The sequence below is a fragment of the Medicago truncatula genome, chromosome 7 (genome assembly GCF_003473485.1).
Source record: "Medicago truncatula cultivar Jemalong A17 chromosome 7, MtrunA17r5.0-ANR, whole genome shotgun sequence".
Classification (NCBI taxonomy): Eukaryota; Viridiplantae; Streptophyta; class Magnoliopsida; order Fabales; family Fabaceae; genus Medicago; species Medicago truncatula.
In genome coordinates, this window is record NC_053048.1 from 50,058,835 (window position 1) to 50,071,859 (window position 13,025).

Consider the following 13,025-nt stretch of genomic DNA (forward strand, 5'->3'; position numbering starts at 1 on the left):
AATAAGATTGAACTTTTAGATGTACATTTAAACTAAGCTTGCATGATCTACTTAAACTAAGTTTACATGACCTACTTAAACTTAGTTTACATGAACCTACTTAAACTGAGTTTAAGTTGGTACACTTACTTAAATTTAGTTTACATGAACTCAGTTTACATGACCTACTTAAACTCAGTTTACATGAACCTACTTAAACTGAGATTAAGTATATACACTTAAACTCAGTTTATATGACCTACTTCAACTAAGTTTTAGATTAAATTTTATGAAAGGGTAATCTTGTCATTTTAGGGTGCAACCATGATTAACTAGGGTGCAAGTAGAAAAACTCTAAAAAAAATTATGTGATTTTACTATGAAACTCTACCAACACCACAGAGAGACAGACTATGGTATCACTCTTTAGAAAAAATGAAGAATACAAATCATGTGATCCATCTCCTTCATTTCATTTCATCCATATTCTCCTTTTAATTTTGAAGGCTTAGCTTCCATTGTTGTCTATGTAAAACAGAGAATTCCATCAGTTTCAAATGCCACTGTCTTAGATCTATGCAAGATCTTCTACTCGATATGTACAACAAAGAAGAAGAAACCAAACAATTCATGATTTCTTCTGTCCGGATCTTCCAAAAAGTGTTACCTTCACTTCAATAAAAATTAGAGTTGCTGGAAAAATCACCGAAGGTTTCTCTGCATCTGACCCGCGTTAACCCAACCCGTGAACCGTACGACCCGTAACCCGCTGGACCCGCAACAAAAAAGGGGTTGAAATGGGCTTATGTAGGACACCCGCGGGTTGGGCTAGGTTGGTGTTTTGAGCCCGAACCCGCCCGACGCCCACCCCTACTCGTGGTGATGATGCTCGTGGTGGCTGGTGTTGGTTTTCGTGGTAATGTTCGTGGTGGTTGGTGCTGATTTTTTGTGAGGATTAATGGTGGTTTTTGTGGTGGTTAATGATAGTTTTGTGTGGTGGTGGTGGGCTGGTTTTTGTGGTGGTGTTTGTGGTGATTTTTGGTGGTGGTTATGTTTTTTGTGGGTTTTCTTCTATGAGTTTGTTGTTAATGGGGTTTTCTAATACTTAGGTGGTGATTTTACTCGTGCTTAACTGCGCTCAACTGCAGAAGAGAAACAAAGTGCGGTTACACAGATTTTTGGTAGGTTTGATGGTTATTTTGGATGGATTTTGCAACGGTTTTACACAAGATTTGTTTATGCTATTGCTCGTGCATTTAGACTTTGGTTTTTGGAGATGACTTTTTTGTTCTAGTGTTTAGTTTTTATTGGTTTCGGGGGCCCTCAGTAGAGGGTGTTTTTGGTTTGTTTGTAGAAGTTTGTATTTGATGCATGATTGTTTGTTTGAGTGTTCTACATATATACGACACATTTTTCCTTTGTATGTTCCTACTTAAGTCTCCTAACCAAGCATTCCTTGTGTTTGTTAGGATTCTTTATATTTTGAATAAACTTCATTTTAACTTCTTCAAAAAAAAAGTGCGTAGTATTAATCAAATTCTTCGATTAATCAATGATCAACTTAATTGGTCAAACACCTTTAGTTATGACCATATTTTTTCACTCACAAGAATCATAAGTCATAAGACCTTGCTTTAAGTAATCCGAGTTGAATTCAACTTGACTCAACATAATGTTAGTAACGTACTATAAATTATCACTCTGAGAATATTTAATTCCGAGATAATTAGTTTTTATACTATTTTTTTAATTCGGTATTCACTTGAAGGATCAACTAATCCAGAGACCAATTGAATGTCTCCGAGTTTTACGACGTGAATCCTGAAAACCGTTAGAGATAATTTTGACGGCTTTGGTTGATCATGGTGTGCTCCTATGCGGTAATATGCATAGGACTCCACGTGCACCTTCACAGTACTTCGCGTACAAATTAGCCAAACAACGTAACACCCGGACCTCTTAAAAAAAAAATGGTCTAACACCCGGACTTGAGGGGAGTTTATGGTTGAGAGTATATTGCTTGACTGAGTTTATTAGCTAAATATTATTGCTAATGGTCTTTTTTTAGTATATAACGAGTCTTTTTTTTTTTTTTTGGTGAATGGTCTTGTTTGTTAGAAACTATTAGGATTAATGGTATGAATTAAATTAATAACAAAATAAAAATCCAGAGAACTAATGAAAATAATTATTTATCGCATATAAAGGTATGATCGTTATGTACAACCAAAGAATGAATAGAACAACAACAAATATCACGTACAGAAAAAAAATAATGAAGAAAACCGTAAAGAAATCAAATCCTTATGAATACTGTTGTGCCAAGAAAACGATCAGATGCTGACATTAGTAGAAATCAACATCACACTTGGTCCTAGTGAATGTTGCATTGCTAATTTTAGAACTCAAAGGAACTTTGAAGTCACATTTCACCTTAGGCTTGTAATCACCCGATATCAAATCCCCAAGTCTGAACCTAATCCTAAAGTAAAGCCTCACATAGATATCATAAACTTCATCACTCTTGTCTTTGTTAAACTCGGAGACTTGATCGCTGTCGAGCACGAAAACATGTTGTCCTGAGAAAACAGCACTCATGGGGTTGCTGCTCTTCTTGTATTGGCGAAATGAGTTCATGTGTGTGATCACATCAACATTGGCAAACCTTGACCCTTCGTAGAATGCTCGTGCCTCCACTTTATCATAATAGATGTTGAGTTTTTTGTTTGGATTACGTGCTGTGAAGTTGAGCACCATGTTGTAGTTTAGTGTATTGTTGCTGTAGTCGAATTCAGTTAGATTGGCTTCGTCGACATAGAACTTGAAGCCGCGGGGTTGTACAACGAGATAGAAGATAAGGACTGCGAGGCCAGCAAGAACTATGAGCGCAATTAAAAGCTTCCAGAAGAAACTGAAGAGACAGCAACAACAACTTCTGCTTCGGTGGCTGCGAGGGCGAGGTTGTGCTGGTGGTGGAATGGCGGGTCCATAGTAGGCACCATTTAATTGTGGTTGCTTGTTATCGGCCATGTTCTATGATGAGCAAATGAACACGAGAATTTTGATATTTTAATTTGATAGTAATTAAAGGAAGAGAAGAAGATATATAATGAAGGTTTGATGGAGAGAAATTGATGTGGGTTGTGATGATATAAATTAGGAGCAAAGTGTGGTGTGTATATATAGAAAGGAATAGGGGTTGGATTTTTTATGGGATAACGCGGTTGTAATAAGTTCGTGAACGTAACGTGTTGAATATTTGCTATAACTACTATTCAATTTCTTCTTTGTTAAGGAAGTTATATCAATGTGGTAGATGATTTTGACCGGTGCAAAGTTTGATGGAGATTGTGGACTGAGTTTCGTTCCCAGCCTGGTCCGAAACAACTACGAAGGTGATTGAACAAAGAAACATTCTTACGAGAGACACAAATTCCCTTTGAGTGGGTACAATTTTTAAAGAGTAATGATATATAGACATCCTTTAAATGTAACATCCACTTGTTAATAGCCGCAGTTATACTTATATAAGTCTTTGACATTTAATCTTGTCATCACATAGGTATAAGTAAGGCTAATTTGTCTTTTTGGTCCCTTAACTATTTAATTAATATTGGTTTGGTCCCCTAATTAAAAATTGATTTATTTTGGTCCCTTAAATTTCTCTTTGTTACATATTTTGGTGCTTTCCGTTAGTTTAATTTAAAAAAAAAAAAACGTTAGGATTTATGCAATCATCAGCTTCATTCAACTTCTTCATCATCTTCCTCATCCACCTTCATCAACCCTCATACAAAAAAAACCCAGCAAAACAAATAGTTTTTCAGCATGTTCATAATTATAATTTTTTTTTTTTTTTTTTATCATTTCTTTTTATTCTTCCCTTCTCAATTGATTCACTTCAACTCAAATCCCTAACCCCTCTTTTATTCTTCCATTCCCAAATTCATCAACAGTCACCGTGTCTTTCCCATTCAAAATTACTTATGCTGAAAAAATCATTGCTTTCGCCTCTCACCTTATAATGGCTTATAATTGACTCTTCTAATTTCTTTAACAATTTCTTTGCTTTTCTTCTGCAAGGAGTAAATTTCCAGGAAAAATTAGAAAATAAAGAATTCAAAATTCTATCTCTTTCCAAATTCACCAAAGAAATCCATGAACATCTAACAACCTGGCTTTAGATCCGCACAATCACCGTCTTTTTCCTCTCGCCGTCACCATCGATACGCTGGCCACCGTGACTACCTCCCTCGTCACTGTACCGCTACGAAAACCCAACACAATCATCACTTTCTCAACCCCACTTCTAAACGAAGGCTGCAACAACAACCAACAACAATAAACGAAGAAGAAGAACCCACAACAACAACAAATCTATGTCAATAAAATCTGATGTTATTCTTTGTACTAAATTGATCAAGTTTTTTTTTTTTTTAATTTGATTAAGGGGTTATTCTTTGTACTAAATGAAATATGATGTTATTCTTTCTACGCCAATAACAAATCTACCTTTGCCGTTTTCAAATAGCTCTTAGCCAAAGCTACCTCACATATACACATATATAGCTCCGAGCCTCTGATTCTACTCCCTCTAGTCTTTAATATAATAAAATTTTCAAAAATATATTTGGTCCTATTTTAAAAATGTCACAATTTTTAAGGTGTAGTTATTGATTCAAAGACTTCTATAACCAACTTTGTATAAGGTTATTTTTGTAAAAATATCAAAAAAGTTACAACAATTAATTTCTGCATTGGTTCAATTAAGGTTATTTTTAAGGTGTAATTATTTTTGTATAAGATTATTTTTTTCTTCTTATAATAAGGACCGGAGGGAGTGTATATATATAGGGGAATGCTACAACACACCCACTCACTTTTGTGAAGGTGTGTTTTAGCATGATGCACCTTTTTCATTTAAGGTGTGTTTGGTTTATAAGAGAAATTGTGAAGAGAGAAGTATGTAGGAGAGAGTATAGGAAGAGAGAAATAGGTGAGAAATATAGTAGATTTGACATATTGTTTGGTACAAGAGAGAAGTGAGAGAAATAAAGAAGAAAGAAGTGTGTTAAATTTTTGAAAAGACCAAAATATCCTTGCCCTAAGAGCTTTAATATACAATTTTATTATATTTGAATTAGTTTCTTATATAAATTAATTGATATAATTTTTTACACTAATTTAATTAAGAAATTAAGTTTTTTTTACAAAGAAATTAAATAATCTATTTTACTTAAATAATTATTTATTTAAAATACTATTTCATTAGTTAACTATATAATACTATACTCTAGTTGGTTAAACTATTTCATTACTTAACTAAATAGTAGTTTAATTTTATTATAATAAAAGAGATCAAAGAGGTAAAGGCAGATTTGAGTTTTAGTTTTTTTTTGACATGCTTTCGTTCTTGACATAGTATAAGCCTACAACCCAAAACTTGAAAATACTGTATGGTAGTTGTATGTAGGGCTGGAAATCAGTCGAGTCGAACCGAACCTGCCTGAGCTCGGCTCGACTCGATAAGAATTGGTTCGGCTCGAAACTTGGCTCGAGTTCGACACGAACTATTTTTTCAGCTCGAGTTCGGCTCATTTAAAGTTCACGAACAGTTCAGTTCGGCTCGTTAGGTTCAGTTCGGTTGCTCAATTTGTTCAAAAAAAATAAAAATAAAAAGTTAATTTATAGATCTTTGATATTATATATATATATATATATATATATATATATATATTTTAAAATTAAATATTGAATTAAAATAAAAGTTCCCACAAGCATGCATATAATAGACATAAATTATATAAAGTTAATAGTTGCATAATTACGAAGAAAAATATCTGATACAAGTAACAGAGACAAAAAATCCAACAAAATTCAATTAGTTGTGAACAAAATTCATAATATTCTTTTACTTTTAAACTCCAACTGCTCTTCCCTTCAAGACAAAATTGTATTCAGCCACATTTGAATTAAAAAAATTTAAAAACTAACTCAAATTGATTTATATATATAATCGATAATCGAGTCATCTCATGAATCTAACGAGTCGAACTATATGTAGCTCAAGTTCAGCTCATCTAATTAACGAACTTAATTTTCGGCTCAAGTCCAGCTCATTAGGTTCATGAACCAAGTTCAACGGATTAAATATCGAGTCGAATGTCGAACTATAATCGAGTTGGTTCGGTTCATTGCCAACCCTAGTTGTATGTATATTAGCGACCCCACTAGGGACAATTTTGGAAAAGAGGAAAAAGTTAAGCTGTGTACTCCATTTCTTTGCACTCCAGGAGAGAAATAAAACAGGCATGGGTCCCACAAAATTTGGTCTCTCTCTCTAATCTCTCTTCTAAACCAAACAGGAGAAGTGGCTTCTCTCTATCCAACTTCTCTCTTCCCTCTTTCTCTCTTTCCTATTTTATCTCAACCAAACACAGTGTTAGGCAAAAAGACCCTTTAGTTTATTTTAAAAAAAGACAAAATTAAGGGACACAATTGTAATTGACATTCAAATGTTTATTTTTTATTTATTTCTAAATTCCCTAGTCTTGGGTCCACCAAATTCTCTTTCCTAAGTCTCTTAGTCACTGTTCTTCACTTTCTTTTCCCGTTTCCTTCTTGTTCTAGGAAACTTGCAATGATCTTTGTGGTGGGCTTGCATCCCCTTGATCATCAAAAACTTAGAACACGGAAATGCATATCAAGCTTCTTCTTCATGGCATCAATTTTTTTTGTCCATTTCATACTAAAATGATAGTATGATATGAATAAATCATAGGAAACTTCTTCATTATAATTTGCCAACATCAAATTTGGCTCAAAAACTATATGATATGATATTGTTAACCTTAGTATTTTCTCCATCGTGTTGTTAATTAAGTGCAAGGGAATGTTCATTCTAAAGAGTAGATAGACCACACCAATTTGGAATCCATTCCAGCCATTATTAACGTGTGAAACAGGTGTGGAAGAGGAAAAAATCTGGACAATTTTAATTTAAAGAAATAAATTAATATCAAATTACAAAACTGGCCACTACTTAAAACAGCTTTTAAAAAGGAAAAGTGGTTTTTTTATCCATTTCATAAAGGTGCATCATGCTAAAACACACCTTTACAAAAGTGAGTGGGTGTGTTGTAGCAGCATTCCTCATATATATATATATATTAATTAGCTACCTAATAATATAGACTCAACTAAAAAAAATGAGTTTATTTATTTTATAATTTATTCAAATTAGTCCCTCTTTCAAATTTTTACAGATTGATTCCTATACCTATCCAAAATTTGCATATTGACCCCATAAATTATATAAAAATAGACCGGTCCCTAAATATTTCAAATTTTTAGTATGGGTCACCATATTTTTCAAAATTCGTAAGTTCATCTCTCAAATTTTCTAAAATTTTAATTTCAGCCCAAAACATTTAAAGTTCTCATTCTGAATCACGCTTCATCATATCACCACCTTAAAATCACGTTTCATCATATGTTAAGAAAGAAGAATTTTAATAACTCCTTCTAAACAAAAAAAAAAAAAAGTAATATAAATGAAGGTAGATATATTAGCTGAAGCATTTGAATCATCTAAGACTAATTTCTCTATAAATATAATCATCTCATTCAAACCCACTCTATACAAAAACAAGAAAAATAAAAACAATTTTTAAGCACTACATTGCATTCCCATTAAAACAAAAACAACTAGAGTACATTGCATGGATGGTACGTATGATCGTATCACACTATCAAAGAATAAATAATATAACAACAAATTTCATGTCCATTATCAGAATTACGTACAAAAATATAAATGAGATAGAAGAAAGAAATTCAAATAAAATTTCAAGAAATTACTAGCTTAGAACTTAGAACTCAACATCACACTTGGTGGGTATAAGTCGAATGAAGGTAAAGTCAGTTGCATTACGAGTGCTCAAAGGAACTGTGAGGTCGCATTTGACCTTAGGTTTGAACTTTCTGGATATGGAGTCTCCAAGTTTAAACCTAATCCTAAAGTAGAGCTTCACATAGATATCATAAACTCCAACATTCTTATCTTTGTTGAACTCCGAAATTTGATCATTGTCGAGCATCAATAGTTTTTGACCAGAAAAAACACCGGTCATGGGATTGCTATTCTTCTTGTCTTGACGAAATGAGTTCATGTGTGTGATAACATCTACATTAGAAAACCTCGACCCTTCATAGAATGCTTGAGCTTCAACTTTGTCGTAGTAGATGCCAAGTTTTTTGTTTGGGTTGTGGGATGTGAAGTTGAGCACCATGTTGTAGTATAGTGTGTTGTTTGTGTGGTCAAATTGTGTTAGTTCGGCTTTCGTAACATAGAACTTGAATGCACGGGGTTGAACAATGAGAAAGAAGATAAGGATTATGAGACCAAAGAGAACAATAAGAGCAATTATAAGCTTCCAAAAGATGCTGAAGAGACAGCTGAAACAGCTTCTGCCACGGTGGTGGCGATTGCGGGATTGCCCTCGTGTCGGTGGAATGGCAGGTCCATAGTAAGAATCGCTTAATTGAGGTTGCATACTTGCTTATGATCAGTAAACAAACACGAGGTAAATATGTGATGTAAGTGTGACAAAGAAAACAAGGAAGGGAATTAGAGATATTGTTGTGAATTATGAGATGATGAACAAATGGATGGTGTGTGCGTATATATAGAAAGGAAATTCATTGAAGAATCTATGCATGTTTTGATTTAATAATAAAAAACTTAGGTCGAGTAAGGAAACGATCAATGGCAGATTAATGTGTTGACGGTAGTCTTAGATTATCCAATGTGGACATGGCCCATGGGCATACAACTTGGGTGGAGTAGTGCCATTTTAAAATACTGGTGTTGGTCTAGCCTCCTCTTCGTTATTTTGGCTGCTACTATAATTCTCCAAGACTTTGACATTGGATCTTGTCATCACATGTGTGCGTAATAACATTATTTACATCATATTTGTAGCCGTTCAAGGTTAATTAAAGAATTAATATAATTTGTTTTAAAATCACATCATTTAAAAATTAAGAGTTTTTTTTACTTTTATAAAAATAAAAAATTTGAAGAGATAAATTATTGCATACAGTGTAAAAAATTCTATACACTTTTTTTTAGAGGATTAATGGATACACTTATCTAATCACATATCTTTATATGTCATTTAGTTATACAACTTTTTAAATTATTTCAACAAATATCTCTATGATCAGTAAAAGAATGTAAACTTTTCAGTTTTCACAGTTAATGCATATCTTTATACCAATCACAGCTAAATATAAGTAATGTTATAAGAAAATTGGTTTATCTTGTAACTGCAACTCAGTTGATAGCTCTATAAATATTGGTGCGTAGGGGTTAGGGTTCAAAATTTGCCCTAATTCTACACACTTAAAGTGTGGGAGGCTAACCACTAAGTTATTTGACAAAAAAATGGTTTTAAATAATAATATTTTAAGTAGAAAATTTGATTTATTAGTTAAAAGATGGATGTCTTTGCACACTAGAAGAAAAATGGCAGTCTCACATGAGCAAAACACTAAAAATTAAACCACACAAAACCCTTCTAAAATGCGTGCTTTTTAAGGGATTTGTTCACAAAACAATTCATCGCCTTATTTTTTTGGAGTCCTGCTATATAGCACGACACACGAATACACACGACAGCTTGAAACAACGACCAATTTGCGCAGTAAAAGCAAATCTAACACTTCAAATATAAATATTTAATTCACTTAACACTTTAACAATAACAAGTATTGAAATGTTGGTACTTATCCTAAATCAATCAATAAAGTGCAATGATTAATAAGAGAAAAAGGAGATAAGACATAATAAAACCCAGGCTTAGGTGATTTAAGGGGGTGTATTGAATTGAGATTTTAAAAGAATGTTTTGATAGAAAAAATCTTGAAGATTTTAAAAGACTTTGTTGGATTGTATTGATTTTGTGGGATTTTAAAAGACTTTTTTTGAAAGACTTTTTACAATCAAGATTCTTTGCAAGATTTTAATGGATTCATGATATAGATTTTAAAGGATTTTAAAGATTTTAAAAGGATCAATAAATTTAAAGATACAGTAAATCTCAAAAACAAAAGTACAGTTATAAATCAACCGAAAAAAAAACATTGAATCAATGAGTGTAATATTTCTTCAAAAAAAAGACTATTAGATAATATACTACTAGCAGGTTGATTGATCTTAAAAATTCTGGACATATGATATCAAAATAAATAGACCTAAAAATAAGTTATGTTAATTTATTGATTATAATAATTTGATTGAAAAATGCATGTTACATGTAGAAAAATGCAAGTAGAAAAATTATTATAATACCAATGAACGTAAAGTTGTGATTTTTATAATAATTTGATATATAGATAGATGGTAAATTAACCACAAGATTATACAGTACATTCTTTTTTTTAATGAACGTAAAAATTATGTTAAGAAAAGTGCAAGTTAGAGGCATGATGATTTCGACAATAAGTTTGTCAAACAAAATATATAACCTGCCATTGCATTGTTACAGTAGAACAGAAAAGAATTTGAAAGAAACGTAAAAAAAAAAAATGAATTTGGAAGAGTATTACAAAATCTCAAGGCTATGTGTGGGAGATAGAAAAGTCTCAAGGCTAGGTGTGAGATTGTTAGTAGGTACATTTTACACTAAACAATCTCACAAAATCCATTACTCACAACAATCCATTAAAATCCGTAGAGTTTTGAATACTAGTAGACAATTTTTAAGTTATGCAAAATCTCAATTGAATACCACTGGATTTCATTGGACTCATTAAAAAATCTTGAAAATCCTAATTGAATACCACAAGAATGTTTTACATTCCTTAAAAATTTTGATTGAATACCACAAGACTTTTATAAAACAAAAAAGTCTTTTAAAATCCTTTGAAATCTCAATCCAAATGATTACCTAATTACCCAGTCACATTACCCAGTGATTTAAGTCATAAAAAATATTAACTGTTTAGATTTATTGACCCTTTTAAAATCCTTTGAAATCTCAATCCAATACACCCCCTTAATTAATTGTTTAGAGAAGTGGCAAAAAAAAGATAATGTGACTTTTCATAAACAATTAATTACCTAAATATTAACTGGGTCATTTTAAGTCATAAAAAAATTAAAATGAAAGCAATTTTGTATTGTCGTGCATATGGCACGAAAAAGACTGTCGTGCACTTGAGCATTTTTGTATTTTTTGTGGAATTTGCTCTTAAAATATTATTAGAGTAATGCAGTGACAAAGAAGGATTATGTTTGGGGTACTCCACCAACTAGTCAAAATTTCAATGCCATGGTTGCTCATGATTTGCGCATATCGAAAGAAGTTTTGAACAAAAATGATCTCAAGGCTTTACAGAAGTGGTCTCCAAGTCTAAAAAGAAAAAATCGACACAATCAGAGAGTATATCATAATACCTGTTCTAGGAGCGGTTCTCATAATTCTTTGTAATTTATTTTCCTTTTTCTCTTTGTGATTTTCCTTTTCCCCCCTCAAACTTATGTTTTTTCCCTTTTTTTTTTTATAAATAAAATGTTAGCATATAAAAGAAATTTTAGTGAATTGTTAATGGATTAATTAATATAGATTGCTTTGATCCATCCAAATCCAAACTCATCTAATCTATCATTTTGCATCACTACTAAGAATTTTGGACACTTTAGGCACACTATTTTTTTTTAACATTAAAATAAATGGTGTTTTAGAGTTTTTTTTATAGCTTAGATTTGGTTTTCTTGCTTTTCATTTTACTTTCCCTAAGTTCTAGTGCAGTACCTAATTTTTTAGTAAGAAAATGTTTCTTTTTTTGCCTAGGGTCTCTTCGGAAATGAACTATCTAACCTCGTGATTAAGTGACTTTAAACTTTAGTATTTTACTTCTCGTTAAAAAAAACTAAAATATAGTTTTAGTCCCTGCAAATATGTCTTGTTTTGATTTTAGTCCCTGTAAAAAAAATTGTTTTTGGTCCTTGCAAAATTTTTTGTTTTTGAAAATAGTCCCTAAACCCTAAACCAATTTTGTAGTTTTTGGTCCCTGCAAAATATTTTGTTTTTAAAAAAGATCCCTGCAATTTTTGTTTTTGGTCCCTGTAAAAAAAAAAAATTCAATTTTTTTTTACAGGGACTAAAACCATATTTTAGCCCAAAAAAATTGATATTTTGAAAATATTCGATGAAACAAATCCAACAACATCACATCTTATATGTTACTCTTTTATCTTTATATATTAGAAGAAAATTATGGTAAAACTATGCAATGTAAATAATAGAAATAGTCAAATTATGTCACATTGTGGGATGGAGGAACTCGGAAGTAGTATTAAAAGAGAAAGCATGTTTTATCCTTATTTATTAATTTTGTTACTTAACCTAATTTTTTCTCGCTCATTTGCTTTATTAGGTTTGCAATTATTTAATCTAACAAATTCCATCTAAAAGAATGCATTGCACACACACCAATTTCAATCTAACAGAAGACTAACACTCAAGATTAGAAGGAGGCTAACAATTCAGCATACATGAAGAAGGAATGCAAACTGGTTATCGTTTATGTTTTACTGATTTTTTTTTTTTTTTATATCTTTTATGTTTTTGCATATGTTTTATTTTTCAGAATTAATGGGATATATTTTTGGTGACTTTTTGTTTATCTTTTTAGTTATGCTAATATGTATGTATGATTTTAATTTTGTGAGTTTGTGTATTTTGACATTGAATTTTGTTTATTTGCCATTGAACCAATGACTAAACAAAACTGTTTGAAAGTCCTACAATAACTTAACTAGAAGATATATTCTGCACTCATTCATAGTTGGTAAAAAAAAATGTTCTTTGCAGGGGTTGATTGATTATGGTTTAAAGCTGAACAAAAGATGATTTTATTTTAAGATTGTATGCATTTTTCACAAAATTGGTCTATTAAATTTGCGAATTCAAAATACTAATTATGTGCTGCATTATTTTCTTTAGCACATTGCTGACAGGCTGCAATTGCATCCGCAT

At 31.7% G+C, this 13,025-nt stretch overlaps 2 protein-coding genes across 2 annotated transcripts; both read right to left on the reverse strand.

The window, feature by feature from the left end:
• Nucleotides 1-2,151: 2,151 nt before the first annotated feature.
• Nucleotides 2,152-3,144, reverse strand: LOC25499467 (NDR1/HIN1-like protein 10). Its single transcript, XM_013594740.3, has one exon. The coding sequence runs from the start codon at nucleotides 3,007-3,009 to the stop codon at nucleotides 2,326-2,328; it is 684 nt and encodes a 227-aa protein (XP_013450194.1). The 5' UTR covers nucleotides 3,010-3,144; the 3' UTR covers nucleotides 2,152-2,325.
• Nucleotides 3,145-7,848: 4,704 nt separating this feature from the next.
• Nucleotides 7,849-8,610, reverse strand: LOC25499468 (NDR1/HIN1-like protein 10). Its single transcript, XM_013594741.3, has one exon. The coding sequence runs from the start codon at nucleotides 8,532-8,534 to the stop codon at nucleotides 7,851-7,853; it is 684 nt and encodes a 227-aa protein (XP_013450195.1). The 5' UTR covers nucleotides 8,535-8,610; the 3' UTR covers nucleotides 7,849-7,850.
• Between the last annotated feature and the right edge of the window lie 4,415 nt (nucleotides 8,611-13,025).

Excerpts from the sequence above, each read along its gene's own strand:
- LOC25499467 (XM_013594740.3), bottom strand. The coding sequence starts at position 3,009 with ATGGCCGATAACAAGCAACCACAATTAAATGGTGCCTACTATGGACCC.
- LOC25499468 (XM_013594741.3), bottom strand. The coding sequence starts at position 8,534 with ATGCAACCTCAATTAAGCGATTCTTACTATGGACCTGCCATTCCACCG.